The following is a 20806-nucleotide window of genomic DNA, read 5'->3' as shown; positions in this document are numbered from 1 at the left end:
GCAAGAGCTCTTAACTGCTAAATCATATCACCAGCTCTTTCTTTTTTTTAATGAGAAGATATGACATTTTGCCCTCCCTCTATGTTCAAATTGGAGAAGTCCTTAGGGAGTATTTAGTCCAACACATGCACATACAACCATGTGTACATATGTGATTGCATGGGCACACTTGCACACACATAATGGACATGAGAGACTTCAATTCATTCAAATTCTTTGTTAACACTTCTTTGATAAGGCTATTTAACCAACCAAATCTATACTCAGAGTTATGGTTCCATTCACAAAGACATCAAATAATCAAAGTAAATTTAAATACAATGCCTATATTTACATTCCTAGTAATCCCAACACAAATGAAGCATGGAAAGACTGATGTAGCTTTCTCCAAGGCATTGAAGTTTTATGTCTTAGTCTAATTACTCTAAAATCATTACACTCAACCGATCTTGATCATCTTGAAAGTCATAGTGATACATCATGGAGAGTCAACATGATTGTTCTACCTAGTACAGTCTCACTAATTCCAATGCACGCCAAACAAATTCAAGTGGAGAAATGTTTTTCCTTCCATTGTGGTGAAAAGAACTCTAGAGATGAAGACTCCAAGAACCATCCTGGAGATGACTGCAGCAGATGTCACTGTAGCATGCTGGATTCTGAATGTCTGTCATACACAAGACGCTCTTGATGGAGCCGGGTTGTGTATGGCAATGTGTTGAGTGAAGAAGTACAGATGAGGTGACATAAGAACACACCAAGGAAGATGAGAGTTTAGAGCATGTGATAAATGTCATCAGGTAAGATGGACATGGTACGTGGGGGGGAGGGGTCCCATGACTAGCTTGGGTTAGGTTTATGTGTTCTGTATTTTGGCTAGGTCTTTTGTTTTGTCTCATTTTTTGTTTTTGTTTGTTTGTTTTATGAGAGAGAGAGCCAGGTTCACTTACAGGATCTAGGATGTGAAATACAAATTAAAATGAGAAAATTATAGTACTCAGACTTAAGTCTCATTTTTAATCTTTCAGCAGCATAGATGACCTCCATGGAAAGTCTCTAAGTTCTTTTGGGTTCAGCTCTCTGAAACAGTTCTACTAATGATTGCTACAAATCTTAAATGTATATTATATACATGTTTTTATTTATGTATGTCCAGCATGTAAGATGAAAATAGAATGTTTGCTGTGTGTATAACCAGGAAAGTGAAAGGAGCAACCAACATTAACATACAGCAGCCAAGAAAAATCTCATTGGAGAACCTGCAACTGAAATAGTCCAGAATTCTTTAAAATGTAAGACTTGAGTTGTAGTATCATGCCATGTTATGGAATTATTTAATGCACAAATTATTTGAAATATTTAGATTTCTTCAGATTATATACATAAAGTACATAAGAAAATAAGTTAATTGTTTGCTTAGAATTAAGACCAAAATTCAAAATCTGTGGTGCCAGGAATTTCAGATAATGGATATTCATCATGTGAGAGCTGAGTGAGTCTATGCTGATGCATACATTCTAGGATACTTTTTGGGAAACTGCCCTCAGGACCCTGACATCCATTGACATACAGTGCCATTCATACTGGCAGAAACCTTTTTAAAAAAAGTCTAGAAATCATCTGAGACCAAACAACATCCCAATTTAAATAATCCCAGGAATCCAGTACCCCTCTAAATAACTACTTTCTTTCACCACAACCTACTCTCAAGATCTTCCCTAAGAGGAGGACTTTGTCATGACTGTAACTGGAGAGGTCACTTCCGGAAGAAGCGTCAATGGAGACTGATGCAATATGAAGAACAATTTCTAGGCTGTAAGAACCATTCCTAAGATCAACTTCTTTGCAGGCTAAAAAGGGTTAAAAACAGCAGTGAATTCAGACCTACCCTCCTCTTGGTGTCTGCATCCCTACAAAGGATTTTATTTGCAGTGGTTTTTGTTCAACAGATACATCCCCATTTTTTTGCAGCCAAAGGTTATAGCTCCCTGCAAGAATGTGCGGACCACAAAACTGTGAGCATATTTTTACATTGGCAAGAAAAACAAAATGTCAGTCAACTAAATTTAAGATTGTTCACACACATCTGCTACCAACAGAATGCTGTAAAAAAAAAAGAAAAAGAAAAAGAAAGAAATAGGGATAACTCACAGTCTAAATAGCTCTGGATATCTTCTATTGTTTGGGTGATTTATACTCTTTCAATAATGATTGAAAGCCTATCAGAACAGAAGCTAACATCTGTTGGTGGTTTGTCATGTAGCAACAATTTCTAGTTAAGCAAATACATAAACAACCATATCTCAAAATGTCTAAGCTAGGTAGCTGTAGTTATAAATACATCACCGAAATGTTTTCCAAAGAGGAACAAATGTAAAATGTTACACTCCTGGCAATATCATACTGTATCATGTCCTTGAGAGACTGAAAAAGAGAAAAAGATTGACAGATAACAGATCTCTGGATCTAGCACGCCTCACATACCCATCTTTAAAACATATGGTGGGCACAGGTTATGACATGAACTTCACATTGCGTGTATTATTGAAGGACAGCTTCATCACCCAGAGAGACTTGTCCAGGGTTCCCCTCCATAGGGAACAGACATAGATCATGATGCAGGGGAAACTAAAACTTGAAGTCACACAGTATGCTTACCGTGAAAACAAAAACCTCCACTTCTAAAATCCATGCAGACTCATAAAACCCAAGGAAGCAAACTGAAAGAGCTGGGTGAAAAGTTTGCCTTTCACGCATTTCAAAAAGCTTGGTTCTTTTAAATATTGAGGTCATCTTAGGAAAACACTAGTGTATCCACTAAACAGAGCTGACAAAAAATATATACAATATCACCTTAATAAGATTAAGTCACATCTCTTAAAATTACACATTCCATACACTGTCAAGAATAAGTACCACTTATCTAAAAATCAAGTGGCAAATTACTGAAGAGTTGAGATTAATAGCAATTCACCTGAAAATTATGAATAATAGGAAGAAATGTCTATACGTGAGTTTAAGGTTCTCAGATATAAGAACTACTGAAATAGTAAGCTTTATATTGCAATAACATTAAAAGAGCTTCATCAGACTTTAAAGTAAAAGGCTCAGTATAAATGTCTGAAACTATATTTAACTGTCTTGAAAAAGGTAATTCTTAAATTATATTTTAGATGGCTCTATATTATCTTAGATAACTCTGAATGACAAATCAAAATATCTGCTGGGGTTGTTATTGTAGTAATTCAAAGTCCCTTCTCCGTTGGTTATGTGAGGTCATAATATACAGTTATCTCAAGGGCTTTAGGGAGGTGGGTTAAATAATGACGGGTGGAATAAACTTGTCTTTGAAATTTTGATTTAAACCGTTAAGTTGGAAAAATTTGGAACTCAATAAGCATTTCTAGTGTTGCTAGAATAACAACTTCAGTAGCCCATATTTAATCATTTGATTAAAAAGCTGCTTGTAACTTTTCATCAGTTTTCACTGTGTATATGTGATACACTGTATATATATTAATGCCAGTGTTTTAAGCCACCAAAGAGTCCTGGTGTGTTTCAGCATTAAAACAAATAAGCACTCTTTTGGAAACAAAACTCTGACCTATGGCCAAAGAGTTTAGCTGTTCTTCAGAATAATAACAAATCACAAACCACTTTCCAGAATCTTCTGTTTACAAAGGGCAACAAACTACACACTTGAAACTATTTATGTATGTTTATAAAATGCTATTTCCAAAACAACTTTTGTCTAATTACAGTGTAATTAATTGGTGTTGGATTTTTTAAGTCTTTACATTCTCAAAATTCAAAGTTCAGACATTTGCATATCAAAGAATGCAAAATCAAAACATTCTTTAATTAGTATCTTAACTTTTAAACAATGATTCTCAACCTGTGGGTCACAACCCCTCCAATAAACCTACATCTCCAAAAATATTTACATTACAGTTCATAACAGTAGCAAAATTACAGCTATGAAGTGGCAACAAAGTTAATTTTATGGCTGGGGGTCACCACAACATTAGGTACTGTATCAAGGGTCACAGTATTAGGAAGGTTGAGAACCACTGCTCTAAAAAAAAAAAACAATATTTAAGTCATTGTTTCTAAACTTAAAATGCAGCGAAGGGCCTCATCTTTTACAGTGTCAGTTTGAGTCACTTGCTTAGACTTGGGGGTTACCTCTCACCATATGTATAGAATGTGCTGAGTGCGTCATAGATGATTGGATGCAGAAAACTTACACTGTCAGGTTGCTTGTCTGAGTCACAGTCCCACGCTGCCCCTAAGCTCTGCTCAGAACTCTCCATGGTGCTGAACAGTTTCCCTTGTCCATTTGAGAAGAGGTGTTCACTGAAACTGGCTTGGAAAGGAATCCATAGAGGGCCACTTTGTTAGCAGATAAAGTTACCTGGAGAGTTTCCACAGCACATACTACCGGGGGAGTGATTCTCTCCTCTGGTTAGCAACCCAGGCAGCTCAAAGCCGATTTTGGAGCAAAAATCTTCAAAACTGAAAGAAAAGAGTAAGTTCCCTGAAAGATGAAGCTGCTGGGGGTTTGTCTGTGTTCTTCAAATTGGGGAGAAAAAATAAATACATAGACAACCAGGTGCCTCAGAGAACAGAGAAGTCCAGACAAGTTCTTGATCTTAATGATGAGAACAAGCACCCGTTGATCCAAAGCAGCTGATTCACTTCATCTACATTAACTAAAAAATGAAAATAAAGCCGAGAATTCCATAAGGCACCATACACACTGTGCAAGCAGCTTTGCCTCCCTCTAGTCCCAGCTTCTGTCTGCTGAAGATTCTCATAGCAGAGACCAGACTCTTCTGCCTCTCGCAGATTATCTCTTTCTAAGGCTGGAATGTATAAAGAGCCACATGACACCCAATGATGTCATCTTGAAAGCATGTCACAGTTGCTGCTATATGAAGATGAAGAAGTCCTTCTATTAAGTATTTAGCATAATGACTTTCTTAAAAATCTATTTGCAGCAAATAATTTAGTCTTCTACCAATATGCTTAACCCTATCGATACTGTGCCTCCAAGAGAAAATCAATTCATGGCTTACATGTGAAGCTGCCTCTGGGTGAGCAAGGATGAGCTTCTGGTGCTGCCATAGGAAATGAGTAATTATGATTAACTCACAAAGAGCCCAGTGATGAAGCCTTTTCTCCCCTCCCCAGGAGCTGTGATAGAAATGAGAGGAATTCTGCAGAAAGAGAATCTACTTTGAAAACAACTCGGAATTTTTATGTTAAAAACTGTAGTCTTTTTCAAATCAGATCACTATGACTGCAAAATAAAAGTTAATGCAACTTTCTTCAATTCCTAATATTATTTTTATTTAATGGACAAGAACATCTCAGAAGCATTGAAAACTTACTATTTCTGAAAGGATTTAATTTTTTTCAAAAGTTGGTAGGGAATTTTCTTTAATTATTTTGTAGATGTTTTAAATTCAGAATGAAGAGACAAAATGATTATCTATATTATAATCAAGTTACATAAATCACTGGTAACAGATAACATATAGGCATAGTTTTAAGGGGCTTATGATGAGAATGCCTATTTTTATTCTAAGTAGCATGCTTCCTTTCCTTTTATTTAGTTACATATCCTAATTAAAGATTTTCAGCCACAGTTGACAAACCTGCCACTAAGAGAACTCAGTAGGTTATAAGAGAGTGGGGAGCACTCACGTGGGGGGAAAAGTGGAAGAGGGGGAGGGGAAGAACTGCAGCAGAGGGAGTGGAGGTGGACTTGGTTAAAGCACATTAAACACATGTATAAAATTATTATAAAATTATTAATTTAAAAGTTTTCACAGAAGTTTTTGTTGATACAACACTGAAATAATTAATATATTACATTGTATAAAAACATGTAAAAATAAAAGCAAATGAAAAACAAAAACACTATGTTTCATGATATAAAGCCAAAATATTATTGCATGGGGCATTTGAATTGCCTTCTTCCAGCCTCGAGTTTCCCAAAGGAAGCCCTTTCCTAAAAGCTCAGAGCTGCTCATCTCCCTCCCTTCCTCATCTCCAAGAAGCTGGAAGGAGTGACTCAGGCTGTAAGTTTAACCAGAGGAACCAGGGCCTCTGTGGTCCAGGTTTGCCTCCATGCTCAGGAGTCCCTTGGTCTTGCTTGTGCATGGGGCCGGCAGTTTTCAGTGCTGCCCGGAGCTGCTAACCCTTTCTGATTCTAGACTCCAGTAGCAGGATGACCAGTGAGGCCTCTGTCTGAGTTATACCCATGGTTCCAACTTTTGTGAGAAATAAATCGTAGATTTGGATCTCCCTCTGCCTACTTCTCTCGTCTCCCAAGAAGTAGTTCCTAAACTGGGAAGAAAAAAGGAGCTACATGCTGACTTCTGAAAACACACCTTCCAACAGCATCGCTCTGTTGGCTGGACTTGGTATATATATTCTACAAGCCAGTTAATATAAGAAGTTTTACGTGCAAACTAAATAAGTAAAACTCTCATTTGTATAATATAGCTCTATTATATTGGCCTATAAAGGGGGATGCCATGGTCTTAACAAGAAGTATTACACAATGTGCTTGTTCAACTCATATAAATTTTATTATTGAGCCACTTAGGAATTCCAATGCATGGGATTTTTCTTTAACAATGCTTCAACTAAGTTCCATGGATCAATTGTCTGACAAGATAAAATTAATATTGCATTTTATGGTGAAAGAAACTTGGAAATGTGGAAAAGCACCTCTTTTTGCAGGCTCAAGCTTGCATTGAGACCATGGAAATCTACAAATTCCTAGGGTGAGTAAACTGACTTATCTCATGTCCCTTCCAAGTAACGCCTGTTCATGTCCTATAAAACTACTGCTTCTGGTACCATGTTCTGGAAAGTTCTGCTTCTAGATGTTGTAGCTGTTAGATTTTGTTAATAGTAAGATATTCCAGGTTTCTACACAAGTAATAAAACAAAACTTGAGTATCTCCCTTACACTACCAGTGTGTTTGTTACAAGAACTGCTGATCATGCATAGGGAATTGTATAATCCTGCAAGGGTACAGGTTGTAAGGTTTGTTTGGTTTATTGATGATTACTGTGTCCCAGTGTCCTAGTTCAGTGGCCTAGCACTCAACAGGCACTCAGCTGCAGAAAGAGTGAAGTAAATTAACAAGGTGGATCAAATCCAGGATGGTAACTCTACCCTCTCGCCACACTGAAGAGGTCTCATTCATACTGGGTAAACCAAGAAAACACAGACCAAAAGATTTCCAAAGAAGAGCTATGAAAGTGGAACACATCCATTCCCACCACATCCCACTTCTCTTTGGATCCTAGCACGTTCTTCGTGTAGTCTGCTGTGATGGTAACGAGGGTGCAGTCTGGATCTCAAACAGAGACCTGCCATCTTCTGTGACGTAAGCTGTAGAGCACAAACAGGACCACGGCTTTGGTCTGTGCTTTAGGAAACTACAGCAAAATGAGATTTCCTTTTTATTGTGTTTATCAATGGCAAGGTACTAGTGACTAGTACTTTACACCCACATGTAGGCCTCTATATATGCTTTCAGATAGCAAAGGTGCCTTCATTATATTAGGAAGGTAAAGGAATTAGCAATCAATGAAGTCACAATTTTGCACATCAGTCAATGTTTAGTGTCAGCAATTTTAAAATTTTTACTTTAATTTTAAACATCAGTTTCTAAGTTTATAAATTATTATTACTATTACTTGTTTTATTTGTGTGGGTGTTTTGCCTGCATGTATACATGTCTTGTCTAGTACCTGTGAAAGCAAGAAAAGGCATTGGATCCCTTGAAGTTACAGGTAGTTGTGAGCTGCCTTGTAGGTGCTAAGAATCAAACTCGGGTCCTCTGGAAGGGCAGCCAGTACGTTTAAATGTTGAGCCACCTCTCCAACCTCATATCATTTTATTATTTTTTAAAATTAAAATGTAATTACATCATTGTTCTTCCTCTCTTCCTTCAAACTGCTCCCAGGTCTCCTCTCATGCCCTCTCAAATTCATGGCTTCTTTTTCCTTAATTATTCTTGATGCGCGCGTGTGTGTTGTGTGTGTGTGTGTGTGTGTGTGTGTGTGTGTGTGTTCATAAATATATGAATACAACTTACTAAGTCAGTTTAGTGTTGCTTGTCCTTATATGACTTCAGGGATGACCACTAGATGTCAGACAATCAATTAGAGGCTCATCCCTAGGGAGGACTATTTCTCCCTCTTTCAGCTGTTATTAGTGGACTGTAATTCTTTGACTAGGGCTCCATGAAAATTTCCCCTTCCACATTCTCATGTCTATTGCTGTCGTTATTATTTAGGTCTTGTCTAGGCAGCCATATTGTTGAGGTATTATGGGTGAAGCTAGGAGACACGATCTCACAGCATATTTCTTGGTCCTCTGGCTCTTATCACCTTTCCTCCACTTCTTCCACAACGCTCTCTGAACCTTGTTTTTTTTTTTTTTTTTTTTTAATTTCTAAACCAAAACAGCTTGCTCATTTTTAAAAACTGCCAGGGGGAAAAATCCTCAAACAATGAAGTTAGGGAATATTGGAGAAAGGAATCTGTATTATCAGTGAATATTCAAAGATACAAAATGGAAATGTGTGAAGATATTTTTTATACAAAAATATCTTTTGCACACTGTCATTCATTGTTATACATTATTAAAATAATTTCTGAAACTTGGCAAATTTATTTTCAATGATTCTGATTTAAAGAGAACGATATCTGCTCCTAGGTAAATATCAGAATTCTTCCCGTTTTTCATATGGCTATTCCATTCTCTGTGCTATTTGGGGGTCTGAGACAAAGAGTGAAAGATGGCATTTAGGTCCTGGAACTTGAAGACTCGAGGGATCTAAATCGGTAACATCTGGGTACATGCCTGTAACTTGCCCCTGACCCGGAAAATTTAGGTTATTCAATTATTGAACATCACAAGGCTTGCACCGTCTGCAGTTACAACACTTGAGACTGTGTTGGAAAGGGTCACTGCAAAGCTTTCTTGAAAGCCCAGTGTGTTCTCCCCCTGAGTGGGTATGACTTGACTGTAAACCCCGTTAGTCAGCAGATTTCTCCTGGTGTATTTAAAGTTGGATATTAGAGATCCAAATGAGTAATAAAACTGAGGGTGATGTGAGGCAGGGTGTGGATCTGACTTCAGGGGTATCACTGACCTTTGGACTATTTGGAAAGCCTTGGGTGGATCTAATGGCCACCAATCAGTGAATGTCTAGACGCCCTTGCTAAATGCTAGGGCCACTAGAACAATGCCAGAAATCAGAAGAGCTGGCAGCCCTTTTCTCCAGGACAACTAAGGCATTGGGACCTTCAGGTGGTCCAGACCTCTGTCCTTGCACTTGCTTAGAACTATAATCTTGGGCTTGGGATTGAGGTAATCCCTTGGGGCTGGGCTTCTGCAGCAGCTGGAATGAAGCTTACCCCTTATTCTTGTGGACAAGGGTCTTCCCAGTCAGCTGGAAGGAGGAGAATAATCTATAACTCCTTTACTATGTGTGAAGTGTAATCTCTCAGGAGATGCCCACTCACGCTAACACAAATACTCAAATCTTGTTTCATTCTCAGGAACTGAAAGTCTTTGGTAAGGTGAACACTAAAATACATGCTTAATGATGTACTCTTTCTATTATGTAGACCTCATATATATGTATATACGTGTATATGTATATGCACACCCCTATATTCAGTTCTAGGACAAGTTGATTCTGATGGATTCATTTGGAGAACCTCAAACAGGTGCTGGATGGACCCCAGTCAGTACCAAATCAAAAACTTTTTTCTGTAGTGTACAAGTTTTCCATAGTGCTACGAGAAAAGTGCATTGAATATTATCAAGGACAGATTCAACCAAACATTTATTTAAGAGCCTGGGGCCCCAGGTTCCATGCTGAGTTTTACAGATGGCATGCCATTTAATCTTCATAGCAATACCAATCCACCTGTGAGGTGGGTGTTGCTCCCAGTTCCCGATGAAGAAGGACTTCTTAAGAGATGTCTTAGACTCATGGAAATAGTGGCTGAACCCCAGGAAAATAACATAAGACCCAATAGAGAGGAGATGGGCATGGCTTAAAGGGCAGGAAGGGTCTTGGCAATGAAGTGAAACCAAATGGTACAAAAATATCTCCTAACCACCTCTGAGGGCTTTCTGAGTTTGCAGGGACATACACTAGTGACACTAAACAGGTTACCAGTCTCAGAGTCTGCATTCTATTCGTCAAATTACAAATTATCCAGAGCTGAGAACTAAGTGCATTTTAACACAGGAGTCTGACTACTAAAAAGTGCACAGTGTAACCACTGTTGTTCTTGCCAATTAATGAAGGTTTTTGAAGCAGAAACATTAACTCTTTCTCACTTTGACACCTCCAATTTCCATTTCCCAATAACAGCTGCTATTCAAGTTTCTCATTTCTAAAACAAAACTTTTCAGTTACCACATGATACACTACAGTATGAGGGCACTTAATATGCAAATTGCTAACATAACTTAATATTATCTTCCCTCCTGTTGCTCTTTAATTTGGCGTGGAACAGCTGAGGTTTGAGATTTTAATCAAAGAGCAAGGAATACGGCAATTTATAAAATCAAATGGATTTTTTTTCAATTGTTTCATTCACTGTTTAGAGCTATCAAATTGTAGAGTAGTCTTATAAATGCATTAGCTGATTGCTACCCCTCCAGCTTGACCATGCCTAAATGCAGGCTTGTTTTCAAGCGCTATGAAATGATGGAAGAGGGGAGCACGCAAGTTTAACAATGCGTAATCCAAGGATGGCTACTTATCTTTGGAGTCTCATTTCCATCGTCTGTGAAATGGAGATAGTAATTGTGCCTCCTTCACATGGTCATTGAAAGGACTGGATGAAGAACCCATGGACCGTATTAGGCAAGGGCTCAGCATGTGCCAAGTCTTCAGCTCTTCTTAAGCTGCAGTTGGGAGCTCATGCTTACACCTGACCACGGTTTCACGTTTTAAAGCAGATATATTCTGAGAACTATATTAGCCACTACGCTCTGCCAAAACAATGAGGAGAAGCATTCAGAAGCGCCATACTCCAGTCAGCGGGAGGATTAAATCAGATCAAGGAGCTGCTTTCCCACGCATAATGCATACCTGGGACAAGGCAGCTGGGGCAGTCAGTCACTGTAGCTATGACAGTGTGGGCGTGCAGAGCAGCTGATCGGGCTCAGACACAAGAAAGACAGTTTGTTGATCACATTCAAGAAAACTGATAATGGTCGAGGCAGGAACAGCAAGAGATTCAGCAAGATGGAAGAGAAGAAACGCTAGTCAGGTCCAGGGAATGATTTTGTTGGTCATTTGCTGAACCTCCTGTCTTTAAGACAGCCTTAGTCCATATTGGGCCAGGGGCCATCCTATGCCCTGCATAAACTTTAGCCTCACTCGCAGTGGATAGGAAACCAAACCTCGCAATGGGCCTCGTGAGGATATAGGGGCAGTGTGTCTGGCAGGGGGCTCAAAGCAAATCAAAATCATTTTCTGCTTTGTTCTGTGTGGGTTGCAAACCCCAAAAGATGTAAAGATAATAATGTTCCTGTAAGGGACTTTGTCACAGTGATAATCATGGAAGGTAAGAGAACATTTATCCATCTTTACTGATTTTAAACCACTAAGCACAGATTTTATAAAAAAAAAAATGCCTTGTAGGGCTCAGTGGTAGAGTACTTGTAGAGTCCACACAGGCTTGATGCCCAACATTGAGAGAATACAATTAAGTCTTGGATATTTGCCTTCCTGACAGCCTGGAGGCTTGGAAACTGTTCAACATCTAGTATTGCTTATGTCTTATATTTTGTACATATCTTTTATGTCTTCTTTTTGTACAGTTGGTGTCACATGCCTGCCAGCACTAATATTGAAGTCATTATTATAATCAATAACCTCTATTAGAACTCAGCAGTCTCTGCTTACTTTCTGAGAGTAGAATGCAATAATGATTTTTTAAAATCTGTTTGACTCTTACTTTTTGTAGATGTCTAGACATGTCTTTGTCCCTCAGCCCACAGAGCTAAAAGAGGACACTAGATTGTCATACCTTATGAAAAACTCAATTGATAGAAGACATTTGGATAAGGCAAGCTCCTCTGTTAGAAAAGGATTCAGGGAACTCTGGAGCTAGGCTAGCTCAACACCATGAGCAGACACAAATAAATAGGACGACCCATAGGAATGGACGAACCACCATTTACTCACAGAACACTTGAGGTGCTACGATTAAAACACTGTATCAGTGAAAAAGGCTAAAGAACACACATACACAAACAATAGATAACCAGACTCAGCATGGCAGCTGATCACCTTGAATTGGGAGCTTTTAGAACAGTGGTTCTCAACCTTCCTAATATTGCGACCTTTAATACAGTTCCTCATGTTGTGGTGACCACACACACGCACTATAAAAATACTTTCGATACTACTTCATAACTGTTATTTTGCTACTGTGAAGAATCGTAATGTAAATAGTTTTGGAGATAGAGGTTTTTTCACGGGGTCGCAACCTACAGGTTGAGAATCACTGCTTTAGACGCTACAGGGGCTGTGAATCTGAACCCCTAATTCACAGACAAAATGGTTTCTGAAATCGAGTTTCCGTCCTTCAAATAGAATCTTCAAATCATTTAATTGCATTTTCTATTGGCATTCACAGCAAAGGCATCCTAAGGACTCAATTTTCACTTTCTCTTTTTCTCATAAATCAAGAATGTTGTCCAACCTGGAGGCCCAGCAGTTTTCAATGTGGTTCACAGGCGCCCTCTAGTGACCGGAGGCCAGTGAGAAGGAGCTGTTGCTCCAAATACCCAGTTCTGGGGTTCTTTGAAAACAGATCTACTTTCACAGCTGTAAAACCAGCTTATTATTTCTTATAAATAACTCATATCCACACAAAACTATTAGACAATATGCCAAGCCATGCAGTCTTCTGAACACATTTCAAAGGAAGTAACTTTTGCCTGATCTCATTGTAAGACTGAAAAAAACAGGACAGCAAAGTAGCGGAGGAATAAGTCAAACAAACAAAAACAATATAAATAATCACCTCTTCCCAACTTTTCATCTTTTCATTGATTACTTGTAAATAAACAATCATAATGACAAAACTCACTGAGCTCCGGTTTGCCAGTGCCTAATGATGAATTCCTCCTTTATTTAGAGCTTTGAAAACACAGGCTTGTAGCAGATGCGTTCACAACCCTATACACTACCCGAGTGTTCTTTAACTGGTGGTCAGTGAGCCAATTTCGATGTGCAAAAACCATTTTCCCTTTCAAATCTTCTTTAATGGTAGACATCAGTTAAAACTCTGGATTTCTGGCATTTCCTGGAAAGCTACACTTGTCCACATCTGACCTGCACCTACTCATGCCGCAGGTTTCCCAGAGCCCAGTAGGCAGCCCTAAGGAGCATGTGTAACCCATTTAGCCTCGGGCACACTCAGCCCATATCCGACCACTTCAGTCCGTAATCACCTTCAATTATTCCTTTCAAAAGTTCTCTTTCTAATCCCAATAATGAAGCTGGCTTTCAAACCAGACGAGCATCACACAAGCACATACCGGTGCAAACACATCGTAAGAAAGGCGGAGGAGGGTAGCGCCCACCTCAGTGATAGAGAAACGAGATCGCACAAAATCCCCTCTCTACGGATGCAGTCAAGTTCATTTTGGGCTTGTGAATCTTGTCTTAGTTCTAAGATGTCAAGCGCCTCACTGTTGGGCTCCCATGTAGCAAATAAGCGACACAGACCCACCCCCCATCGCAAACCATCTCAACATCTTTTCTCGGAACCAGAGCCAAGGGAATCCATATGCGGCGCAAGCCAGTCCAAGCAAGCTGGCAGGGGACACTCACGGGTGTGCTGCTGTCGGAGAATGTGTTCATGCTGACGGAGCTGCTCAGCTTGTCTGAAGAGACGGAGGGTGGGGACGGGCTCCTCTTCTCCAGGGGGTCCTGCCTCTGCAAGTACTCTCGCCATGCTCGCTGAATGCTGCAGAAAAACCCAGCAATATGTCACTGCTAGTCATCACCCACAGACTCAGAAGGGCACGGAGGCGGGGATTGGTTTTAGAGACAGAGAAACTGTAAGATAAATGGTGCTTCAAGAAAGAACACTTGGGCTTTAGCTACATTTTGGCTACCAAGACTGGATTCTAAAACAAACAGTAACAACAACAAAACCAACTGGACTGTGTCTTTCTCAGACTTGACTAGCCTAGCTCAGCCTGAAAAAGTCAATTAAGCTGGGGTAGGGGGGATAGGGGCAGAACATCAGTGAAAGTCAAACTGGTTTGGGCACTATATTCTTTGATTCATGGGACACCAAATATTTCAATTTCTCATCTTTGAGAAAAATAAATAGCTGATGATTATATACTCATTCATTCAATGCATGACGTTAGATGGTCTGTTCCATGCCTAGGGTCTGGGTAGAGACAACAGAGCACATTCCTGGGGTTCTACACACACAGACCTCAAGGTAGCATTCCCAACACTGGGCAGGGTGTCTGCATGGCCAGATGCGGCAGGCTGGTGGCCCTGCTCCCGGGATAAACCCACAAGAACACCGCAGTCATTTCCTTCACATGCTGTAGGTTGACAAAGGTAATGAAGACTATGTGAATGCGCCCTGTGCTATTTAAGACACCAAAATAACAGGTCATCGGGTGGCTTTTTAATATTTCACTCGAGGCAGTTCATTGTTTTAACCTGTGGTTAATATCAGAAAAACAAAAGCCTTTCTAAAAATAGGCACCTGTCTTGTTTCTGTGTTAAGGTTAAGGAACTTTTCGTGGACCACTGGCTCCAAACTCAGACAGTAACATGTCTGAGTTCACGGGTAGTCAGCGAGTATACTGGGAATTTTCCTGGGCATTTAGATGTGCACACCACCTGGCAGGATTCGGTATTCTAAAGTGATAAACTAGTACCTGTCACTACCCCAGTTAGACTCCTGGAAGCACCAGACCTTCTACTCTCTTCCATGTGAGCTGAGTCATTAAAGTTATTGGTATATGAACAAACTGATACCTCTGGCTCAGAGAGGAATTCTTTCCTCAAGAAGAATTGAATACCATCAATTCTCAATAGCCAGTGAATACCAGGAACCCAAAATGCCACCGTATTATTGAACTTTATTGTTTTCCTAATTAATTAAGGTTTTGTGAGTTATAATATTCAAGGAAAATTCTAGAAGGTACTATGAAAGCAATGCCTTGGATTCAGAAGCCAATCCTGAAGTTATGGAGCTTCATCACAAGGGGCTTATGCTTTGGAGGTCAGATTCCTTTTCTGGGGCCTTGTTCTATGCTCCTTGTGGTTTGGGTAGAATTCTAAGGTAAGATTTTTTTAAAAGCTGTGGTGGTTGGAGTAGTAGTGGCCCCCATAGGCTTCTGTATTTGAATGCTTGGTCACCAGGGACTGTCACTATTACTAGGTGTGGCCTTGTTGGAGGAAGTGTGTAACTGGGGATGGGCTTTGAGGTTGCAAATGCTCAAGCCTAGTCTAGTCTCTCTCTCTCTCTCTCTCTCTCTCTCTCTCTCTCTCTCTCTCTCTCTCTCTCTCTCTCTCTCTCTCTCTCCTGCTGTCTGCTGATCCAGATGCGGAACTCTCAGCATCCTGTCTGCCTGCACACCTCCATGCTTCCTGCCATGACAATGGACTAAAGCCCTGAACCTGTAAGCAAGCCCCAATGAAATGTTTTCCTTTTCTTATAAGAGTTGCTGTGGTCATAGTGTCTCTTCACAGCAATAAAACCCTAACTAAGACAAGGGTCCTCCACACACAGCTCAACCCCCCTAGAGTGAGCTCTGGCTCTGCTCTGAATGGTAATTGCAGGATGTTTTATTGCTCTCTGCTTGAACAAAAATGCACCCTTGTTGATTTGTCCTTGGCTTTAAGGTTTTAAATAGAACTTTAAAGTCCCACAGGTCATCCCACTGTTTCTTTGGGGACAGTCTTCATTAAAGTGCTGAAAACTTTTGGAAGTCATTAGTGAGTCACATGATCTGAAGGTATGGAGGTCCTTCAGAGTTCAGTGAACACTTCAGGAGCATGTTGGATAAATTCTAACTATTGAAGTCTCAAAAGATGTTTCATTTAAAAGAAGCAAAAAGTAAAATAATATATTTATGGCCCATATGACATCCAAGAGTTTATAAGACTCCAAGGTATCCTTCCCTAGCCTTTGTTTTAAAGAACAAACAAGCAAGCAAAGGAAAAACAAAAAACAAACAAACAAACGGAAAAAACCCTACCTTGACCATTCAAAAAAATAAAAATGTCATTTGAAGCAGTGTTACATTTTAGCATGTTGAACACCAGGGGGCGGTGTAACTCTTTAGAGACCCAAAGATGTTGCATGAACTTAAAGTGAGAGATTTGCGAAGGTTTGAACTTGGGTAAGCATCCCCTTCCCCTTAGTTTTATGGAACCTGAGGGTGACATGATAATTTTCTTTAAGTCAGAAATTAAGGAAGCAGGGTTCATTTCTTCTAAGTGGATAGATATCTTCTTTCAATGATAAATACTGTAACAATGTCTTTTAAATTGTATGAAGATATAAAGTATTTAGTATTTTAAAATATGTATTAAAAACATTTCTATGCTCTCTTAATTCCTTAGTATGCTTTGTGTTATTTTTGAACACCTGACTTATAGTCATTGTACACATACACAGAAACAATTATATGTAGTTGAAAGCATATTACCCTATTATTTTTTATCTTAATAATTACAGTTTTAAAGACTACATTGCAGATTGGATAATGCCTTTAAACTCATTTCAGAGGTTAAAAATAACAAGCCATTTATGTCATATTAGGCTATTGTACTAAATTATGACATTATTATTTTTTAATGGAGCAGTCATGATATCATTAGTTTCTGGGCCCGAGAACAGTATTTTTATCCAACACTACTTCACCTTAAACTATACCTCTAACATGACCTTCAAACAGTAAAATGTTCTAATATCAAGCATTGCTAATACCATCTTCAGATGCTGAGAGAGGGGATTAAAAGGGATCGTAGAAGCTCCTCACCCACAGTCAAAACCTCCACTTTCTCATGCTAGCTTTACCATAATTCCAACTCACAAATCTCCATTATGGGTACCCCATATAGACTACCTTGACATTTTATTTTTAAAATTAAACTATGCTATCAATAGAATGCTTTTAAAACAGGTTGAAATAAGGGAATGTATCTTGTTCACTCTTATATCTTAAAATACAAGCATCATTCGTAACAGAAGCTGAATGATTTTTAAAGTCAGAGTTTGGCTATCAGTTCTTACCTCTCTTTCCTCTTGCTGCTTTCCGTTTCTGACCTTAGTCTGTCTACTTATGTCTGTTTTGTAGCAGGGGCCTGACAGTGGGTACCGTCCTCATTGCCACCAGATAACCTGACTCCTAGGAGTAGAAGAGAGAGCTTCCAGATGCGGGTTGAGACGCTCAGAGAAGGTTTGGGGGGTTCTGGGAGTTGAATTGGGTCCTAGAGGGTGAATTAGATTGAGGAGGGGACAGAGGTGGAAGAAAAGACATGGCAAAGAGGGTGGGAGTCCGCCAGGAGCCCCAGGGAAGGCGGTGAAGCTAACAGGCTGTGGAGACCGCCCCATCACAGGTTATAATTTAGACAACCTGGGTCTTCATTACACAGCACTCTTCATTAGGAAGACAGAATTCTTCTGATATGAGTCACTCAAGGAGACAGCAGTCCAACACAGAGGGGAGCTCCCCCAAGACAGCACTAAACACCGAAAACGAAGCCTATCGGATTGGGTCTCTTTCCCTGCAAGTCCAATTTCCTCCCACAATTTAATTTCTGATTTTAGAAATCGCTTGAAGAAAAAGTTCTACCTCACAAGGAAGTGTGTTTAGCATGATAGATGTTCTTGACTGGTTTTACTTCTCATTAGCTGTGGCCTTAAGCAAAATGCTAAACAGTCTGGCCTACATTTTGCTCTTCTACAATAGGAACATATAATAATAAATTTCTTTCTAATTCTTTCAAGAGGGCAACTGATAACATATGCAAACCCTTTAGCCCCAGCCTTGACAGATAGAGCAGGCCGGGATAAGCTACTAGTATTGTTTGAGAAAACAAACGACATAACAGATACTTTCAGGTTACGTGCAAATCACACACCAATGTGCTTTCTGGATTCTCAAAGAGCCGCAGGCTGTGCTTTGAGGACCAGGTGGACATATAAAGACGTTGGAAAAAGGCACATTTGGATGGGAAATCTAGACTAGGTTGAACAGTTTTCTCTGATGTTCTCACAGAAAATCATTATGATCCTGTTAGGGATAAAGTACAAGGGAAGGCAGGGGCTGCCCGGGTTCCCCGTGCCACATGGTAGGTGAGAGCTGGGCTTGGATTTAAATTCGAGTTGCTCAAATTCCAAAGTTTGTGCTCTCAACCGCTCTTCCCACGTATCTGCTATACACTACATTTTTTACCGCAATCATGTTTTAGTTGCTCTGATAAAACTTTGACCAAGAGCAATTTGGGGAGAATAGAGTTTATTTCAGCTCACAGGTTCATCATGGAGAGAAGCCAGAAGAAGAACTCAGGGCAAGAACTGGGAGGCAAGACCTGGAGCAGAGGGCATGGAGGAGCATGCTTACTGACCTGCTTCTCCTGGCTTCTTCAGTTCGACTTCTTAGACAACTCAAGACCACTTGTCAAGGTTTGGCATCACCCACAGTCAACTGGGTCACAGTGAACTCTGACATCAATCATTAACCAAGAAGACGCTCCCACAAGCACCCACAGGCCACTTTGATGTAGGTGATTCCTCAGTTGAGTGTTCCTCTTCCCAGGTGAATATAGCATGTGTCAAGTTGATTTAAACTAACTAGCCCAAGTAGGCAGAGATTGTGCTTTAACAATGTGATTTAGTGTCACTTTTTATAAAATATTCTCACAAATACTGAAAGCTTAACAGATTTTTTCTTGCAAGTTATCTAAACTCATCAAATTATTTTCAGATGAAAAAATGACTAATGTTCAATACATTTATATGTTGTCTATCATAAAATGTTGCCAAAGCATAAGTAATAGTTTAAATTGGGAGGAATTTCTTGATAATCACTTATGACCTGCAAACTGTGGCCCAGACATGAGGGACGCTGCTCAGAGGGTCTGAGAGGTGGCTCCTTTTCCCACAGGGCTCTGACATTCATTTGTTGTACACTTTCATGGCCAGGCCATTCTAGCCTCCTCTCAGAGCATGCTCAGCTGTCCTCCTCAGGCTGCGCTGGCATCCTTCATCCGGGTGTTTTCATTTGACTGTCTGACAGAGGTTTGCCTTCTGCTCCTGTGTGGGGAACCTGCCTTTCACTGCCCCTAAATGCCTTCCATGAATCCCGGGTGATCCTGATTGTTTTCCTTTTGACACAGACTATTGATCATCCAAGTCTAAAACTCAGAATGATCTCTTAACAGCTGTGTTTGTGAGTCAGGTAATGTGCCTTTGTTGACACTTGAATATCTCTCTCCCCCCGCCCCTCCCCCGCCCCTCCCCTCCCCCTCCCCTTCCCCTCCCCCTCCCCCTGTGTCCCCTATTGAGTCATCCACTTGTTTCTTCTGACTTTGCCCTACTACATTACTGGTTTGCACTTTGGGGTTTTGTTTTTGTTTTTGTTTTTGTTTTTGTTTTGTTTTGTTTTGTTTTCAAATGCTTTCCTTTTCACAATGTCCAGAGTGTGAGAAGCTAACTGGAGGGATCTTGTCCTGCTCCACAGCCCATGCTGGGGCTCACACTCACACAGGACAGGCTGCCCACACTGAGACAAGTTCTCTTCTTGCTTGTCTTCTATATTCGGAGATCGGCTCACCCTGGGTCTCTCTCCGCCTTTGGGGTTCAGGGATCACCATCAGTTGTTTATACCCTGCACTGAAGCTTACAGCACGTCTTCATCAGGGAGGAGGGAGATGTCTCCAGAAGACTGTACCATAAAATGACCCTTACTCTTCTCCTTCATCGGGACAAGCCAGATGTTTATGTTGCCACCACCGACAGAGGTCAGAGGCCCTAAGACAAAACCTGTGACATTGGAGGGTGACCCTAAGAGCTCAGACAAAGGCTTTGTATTAGTTCTCTTTATGCCTGAACACTGTCCCTTGGGAAGCAAGGGTGGACATGGCCTCCCTGTGAGGATGCCAAGGTCTTGGGGGAAGCTTGTCACAAAAGACATGCCTAGAAGAGCAAGAGATACAGCCAATGAGGAGGTAAAGTCTGCATGTGTGAGGGCTCGTGGTCCCATCCTCCGGGATTCCAAGCCTTGGAGCCACCTTAAAGGAGACAGCCACCTAGAAGCCCGAGTGCTCACCATCGGCAGGAAACTCTGGAAGTCCTCAGGTAGTTCAGCACAGAAGAAGCAGAACAGTCTGCAGCAGAAAGGAGACCGGGGAAGGAGGAGGGGAAGGAGGTGGGCACAGAGTGGGTGGAGGTGTGGGCTATATGATCTCTCCCTCTCTCTCTCTCTCTCTCTCTCTCTCTCTCTCTCTCTCTCTCTCTCTCCTCTCTCTCTCTCTCTCTCTCTGTGTGTGTGTGTGTGTGTGTGTGTGTGTGTGTGTGTGTGTGTGTGTGTAGGGAAGATATGCCACCTGTCCTGGGAGTTAAGAATTTAATAACCAGATTAGACAGAACTCACTGAGCTGGAGTAAATTCTCTGATAGGACTCAAATTCCATTATTGGGCAAGATTAAGCTCTCTCCCCTCAATCCCCTCCAGTGACTGGAAATGGGGT

General features: G+C 40.5%; 1 protein-coding gene across 1 annotated transcript in view; it reads right to left on the bottom strand.

Annotated features, from left to right (window-relative positions):
• Positions 1-20806, bottom strand: part of LOC114691717 (IQCJ-SCHIP1 readthrough transcript protein) — a 735800-nt gene that overhangs the window by 561301 nt on the left and 153693 nt on the right. The window contains exon 4 of the mRNA XM_028867228.2: positions 13905-14040. Within this exon, the coding sequence (XP_028723061.1) occupies positions 13905-14040 (136 nt within the window). The remainder of the gene's footprint in view (positions 1-13904; positions 14041-20806) is intronic.

Source organism: Peromyscus leucopus, chromosome 6 (genome assembly GCF_004664715.2).
Source record: "Peromyscus leucopus breed LL Stock chromosome 6, UCI_PerLeu_2.1, whole genome shotgun sequence".
NCBI lineage: Eukaryota > Metazoa > Chordata > Mammalia > Rodentia > Cricetidae > Peromyscus > Peromyscus leucopus.
This window is presented reverse-complemented; position numbering and strand designations above follow the sequence as displayed.